General features: G+C 38.2%; 1 protein-coding gene across 2 annotated transcripts in view; it reads right to left on the bottom strand.

The window, feature by feature from the left end:
- The window catches only part of fam184ab (family with sequence similarity 184 member Ab), a 135807-nt gene that overhangs the window by 10842 nt on the left and 119426 nt on the right, over positions 1-5539 (bottom strand). For both annotated transcript variants that reach the window (XM_008397243.2, XM_008397242.2), the window contains exon 19: positions 272-389. In XM_008397243.2, coding sequence (XP_008395465.1) covers positions 272-389 — 118 coding nt within the window. The remainder of the gene's footprint in view (positions 1-271; positions 390-5539) is intronic.

Here is a 5539-nt window from a genome sequence, read left to right as displayed (position 1 = left end):
CACACACACACACACACACACACACACACACACACACACACACTCTAAGGATTTTGCCTCATGAAAATTTGTACAAACCAGTAAGAAATCTCACTTTTCTATAAATATCTCACAAAGGAAGTGCTAAAACCAAACCGTGTCTCAATCCGAAGCTGGTCCCTCATTCACATAAAGTAATATGCATGAATATGAAATATTTAGGTGAGATGCAGCTACATTTTCTTTTTGCAAAGATAAAAGTCAAACATTTTTCATTTTCTCGGTTTCTTACCACCAGCTTCTTGACCAGAGATTCTCTCTCCGCGACCATGTCCTTCAGCTCGGCGATGACCTGCAGGTCTTCAGGTCGACTCTCTCTGTTCCTGAACTTCTCCTCTGTTCCCTCCAAACTGCGGGAGAACAAAACAAGACGGCTCGTCTTTGAAAAGCAGAAGTGGAGCCTCCTGGACAACCAACAAGAATGCAGCAAGTTGTTTCTGGTCGGTGCGTCAACAACAAAAAGCGTCACTTTTCTAGTGGCCATTGTACAGCAGTAAAACCAGTCGACCAAACATGCTGGAACTCTGCTGGGGTTGCTAGGTGATGGGCAGAACTCTTCCGGGGTTGCTAGGTGATGGGCAGAACTCTGCTGGGGTTGCTAGGTGACGGGCAGAACTCTGCTGGGGTTGCTAGGTGACGGGCAGAACTCTGCTGGGGTTGCTAGGTGACGGGCAGAACTCTGCTGGGGTTGCTAGGTGATGGGCAGAACTCTGCTGGGGTTGCTAGGTAACAGTGGATAGCGACTTAACAACTGGGAGGTTTTTGAAACTCACCGTAAAACATTAACTTACTGCCCAAAAAAAACAGTTGGGTGTTTTTGGTCTGTTTTTATAACCCAAATAGAATGTAATTTTTGCATAATAAGTTCTCTTTAAAGCAAGCAAAAGTGCCACGGCATGAAAAACGTAATATTGAAGTTTTGGATATCTCCAAGTTAAAGTACAGACTAAAACATTTGCTTATAAACTAAAGTTCTGCCACACAAAGAATCAAATCTATGTTTGTTCTGTGTCTCTGTTTGTGTCACAGAACCTTTCCAATGTCTAAAATACCAAACTGAGGATTACAAGCCTAAATGTTCAATCAACAGCCATTGCAATTGCTTAATCTACAATATATATACAACATTAAAATCAAAAGGCACATTTGCAATTCCTGTCCCGTGATAGCCAGCCGTAACTCTGACATCGGCCAATAAAGTAAAACCAGAGCTGGAAAGTCAAACAATGGATGATGGATTTGGATACATTTTATGAAACCATGTTGCTGCAGATGATCTCTAAAGCCATTTCTGACACAAAGCATGTTGGTCTCCAGTTATTAGGAAGGCTTCAACATGACCAGAGGATGGACGTTTCTGTCATTCTCAGATGGGAAAACAGAGATGAGTTTGCTTCACTGAAGAAGAAAAAGAAATTCTCACATCTGCAGGACTTAATGAGGTTTTTCCCACCAGCAGATAATTGGTGCCATTTCCTGTGTGAGTAGAACAGAGTGCAGAAAACAACGGGGAGAAAATAGCTGTTGGCTCTTAGTGAATTCATGCCCAAGTGTTTTTACTAGCAGCTTGAACTTCAATCTGGATTTGCTAAGAGCAAAAAGAAACTGAGGCCAAATGTTCAATGTGGAGCGATTTTGCACATGAATGCAACAATGTAAGCATCCTTTCCTGAGCCTGAGGAACCAGGGGAGCCTGGGTCACGACCCGCTCCATCCCAGGCATTGTGATGCTTTTTCCTATTTCAGGCTTCGGTTTGTTTGCAGACCATCAACCTGGTTTTCTTCGACACATCCTGCAGGGTGAAAATCCACTGCAGGAGCCGCTGGTAAGAAACACGGCCCTCAAACGAGTCAGTGAAGATGCCAAGAGAGGATTTTAGTTGATGAATGGAAACTCACTTTGAGGTAAACATGAATTTCAGGAGGAAAAGATATTGTTGTGTTTTTACATTTCCTACCAGCTCAGCAGCTTGTGATGCAAGGCCTTAATGTTTGCTGTGTAGACGCAATATTTTACCACAAACAGGTTAAAGTTAGAGCTGAAACGATTAATTGATTATTGAAATACTCATGAACTAATTAAAAAAGACTATTTGCTGAAAGGACAACATATTCAGCAGTAATCAAACCAAAACTTTACAAAAAAGTATGTAAAAAACGCTCAAGTAGAAAAATATATAGAATGTGCCATTGTTTTATTGATTACTCGATTAATCGCTAAAATATACGATAGAATAATCAATTACTAAAATAATCATTAGTTGCAATTGCAAAATGAATGTTTCTCCTCAGTTTGTGCCTTTTTTAATCTGGTTCCACAATTTTTATGAAGCTGAGAGAATCCAAAGGATAGACTCACATTCCTTCACTTTCGATTAAACGATTAATCGGATTCATCACAATGAATCGATTATAGAAATAATAGTCAACTAATTTAGTGACACTGATCAGGCATAAGCTAAAGGAATGCATTTCAGTGAATAAAATGTTTATTTTCTTATTTGAATCTTCTAGTGTATTTTTAACATTGTACAAAAGAGGGTTAAATGAAAAACCTCCAGAATATCCATTTGTTTTTTCCGATTAATCGTGAGAATAATTGATTAATTGTGCGATGGATAGATTAATCGATACCTAAAATAATAAAAAGTTTACATGAATCTACAGATTATTGTACAGAGGAAGACGAGAACCAAAGATGCAGATGAGCTGAAGGTCGATATAAAAGCAAACAACTTCTAAACTATTAACTGGAAAGAGGCGAGAAACACCAGACGACTCAAACTGAGGATCTGGTTTTTGATGTGAAATATAAACTTTTTAAAGAAGTTTTTATATAAAAAATCTCAGAAAAAAACAGTAACGACCCTGTGAAGAGACTTTAAAGAGGAGTAAAGAATGGAGGAGAGTTTTCTGAAACAGAGCTGAACTCTCAGAGGCTTCAAAGTGTTTACAAGCCGTCGGCCTCGGCTTGCAAACTGTTGCCTCAGGCTTCCTTTAGCCTTTTTTATCATTTCAAAGAYGAAAATAAAAATACAAATAAAACTTTACTGGATGTACACACCTTTAGGAAATGTAGAAAACTTTTATTTAGTTTGTAACTTACAGTGAAAAATCTGGATCAATATTAACTTAAAAGGTTGTTTTTGTGCACCGTAGTGATTAACGGTCAATAATTAGTGAAGGCTGCAGGTGTTCTGGTCAATTATTTGACCCAAATGGAAGATGAGACATTAAAATATGCATGAAATCCCATCAGTGCAGCCGCCTGACTGGCTGTTTGTCAGGAGGAACAAGGAGCAGCTGAAGTCGTTACAGTGATTGATCAGACGACTCAATTCGTTAGGACAGATTTGTGCTGCTCTTAATTAAATCAGTGAAAGTGAATTTGCCCCTAAGCAAAAAACACAAAAGCATCAACAGGAATTAAAGTCAGAAAGATGAAGAATAAAAACCGATGAGATTTTAGGTAAGCCATAAATTTAACCAACGCTGCGACTAACAATTATTTTAGTTGATTATTCTCACGATTGACTGATTAATCGATTAATCAGATAAGAAAATTTATACATTCTGTAGATTTTTCATTAAAGCATTGTTTATACAAGATTAGAAATATATTAAAAGATAAAAAAATAAACAATCCAATTCTTCTTTTAAATAAGAAAACAAACATTTTGTTCCCTGAAGCGCAGTAACATTTCATTGTAGCAAAGGATGAACTGCAGCTACAAACATACTTATGTTCTTAAATTAAAAGTTATTTTGATCCTGTGAACCAACTTAAAAATGCTGGAAAATGTTTTGTTTTTTTACAGGAAATGAAACCAGGGATGAGATATTTTCTCCAGGAAGGTGAGCTGCATTAAAGACTAAACTATTTTCGGTAAAGACCAGCAGGTGGCGCTGTGCTGTCACCAGAATCCGACTGAAAAGGAGGTCAGCTCTGATGAAGAGGGCGACTGCTGCCTTTCAGAACAGCAGTGTTTATTTCACTCATCCGTCTTCCTCTGACTTTCACTCTGACTCTCTTATGAATCTCAGGTTCGGTCTGTTGACATCGCCGCCAGCAACTAAAAACCTTCCACTTCCTCCGCTTTTCTTTTCCAGCATCCATTGTTTTCTCTCCTGTAGCATTTTATCTCTGACAGCCTTTTTTTCCTACACAAAACTGGCTTCAGCTAATGGCTGATGTCACCTTCATATCCCTGGAATAAATCAGTATATAAACCACTTGGATTATCAGAAACTATATATATATATACACACACACACACACACACTTTAAATAAAATCTTCATAATTTCTCTCCATGATAAATATATCTGGGTCACGTTTGATCTAAATTAGTTTCCATCTCTGCTGACATTCAGACTGATGTGCCGAAATCCAAAATATTTAATATTCTCCAGAGTCTCGGTTCTGTTTGTGCAATTTTTACAGTAAAAATATAAAAGATGATTTATGAAAAATTTCAATAGAGGCCAGACTTTAAAAAGAAAACCTACAAAAATGGCTGGAAGGAAGAAAAGCTGGACAAACAGATGGATGGAAACAGTTTTCAGACGATGTAATCAGTATGAATTGTAAAATCCTTTCGTTAAGCTCCAGAGTTTTCCAGATTTCTCAGTAAATCTGATTTAAACAAAACGTTTTGACTGAATTCGTCTCATTAATGTCCTAGCTAAAGTTTGCTCAGCATCTTGCGAAACAAAGCCCAGTTTTTAATCCCTTTCCAGCCAAATCCACAGCAGATATTGTTACTCCTTTGTTTTATTTGTATTACATGTCCACCCACTAGGGGCACYGTTATGCCAGGAGCATATGTAATGGGTTTGTGTTCTTCTTCGTTTCTCTCTGCATGTCTGTGCGTAGGATGCACATGGCGGAATAAAGCTGAGTAAAGAAACTAGTTGTTTCTATTATTTAACATTGGTAGCAGAGGATGGTTAAGACACTACCAGCACTGAAACGGGTAAACTGGTCAATAATGTGTAGRTACCAAACCCCAGGTTCAAGTTCGTGCAGATCTACAGCAACAGTTTCATTGTATGTAGATGCCAATGGTAAGCCGACAGCAGGTTTGGTCTTACAATATTTTTGACACACTTCACACTGGTTCACGATGTTTTTCAGCAGACTGTCACATTCTGTGTCCTTGTTGCCTGAATTAGTCAAAAGTCTCTGTATTTTGTCAGCAGAAGCATGTCCAAACTGTTTATGAAGTTTCTCCAGAACTTTCATCTTTTCACTTGTGTTCATCTTGTCTGTTGCAGTCAGTATTTCTTCCTCATTAGCTTGCAATAGCTTATCAGAGTGAATGAAAYTTCTATTCTCACTGTCCACAATGTTTACACAGTAATGACCTGAACTAGTAAAGTCCAGTTTGACAGGYTGATTAAACATCACTACACTGTCCCTTTCCATGTCCAAAACAGTCCCTGCCCTTTTCAATGAGGTCTTACTCAGTAGCAGCGGGATGTTAACAGGTACTACTTCA

This window comes from Poecilia reticulata, linkage group LG21 (assembly GCF_000633615.1).
Source record: "Poecilia reticulata strain Guanapo linkage group LG21, Guppy_female_1.0+MT, whole genome shotgun sequence".
In the NCBI taxonomy this organism is placed as follows: domain Eukaryota; kingdom Metazoa; phylum Chordata; class Actinopteri; order Cyprinodontiformes; family Poeciliidae; genus Poecilia; species Poecilia reticulata.
Note: the sequence above shows the minus strand (reverse complement) of the source record. Positions and strands in the feature narration are given on the sequence as shown.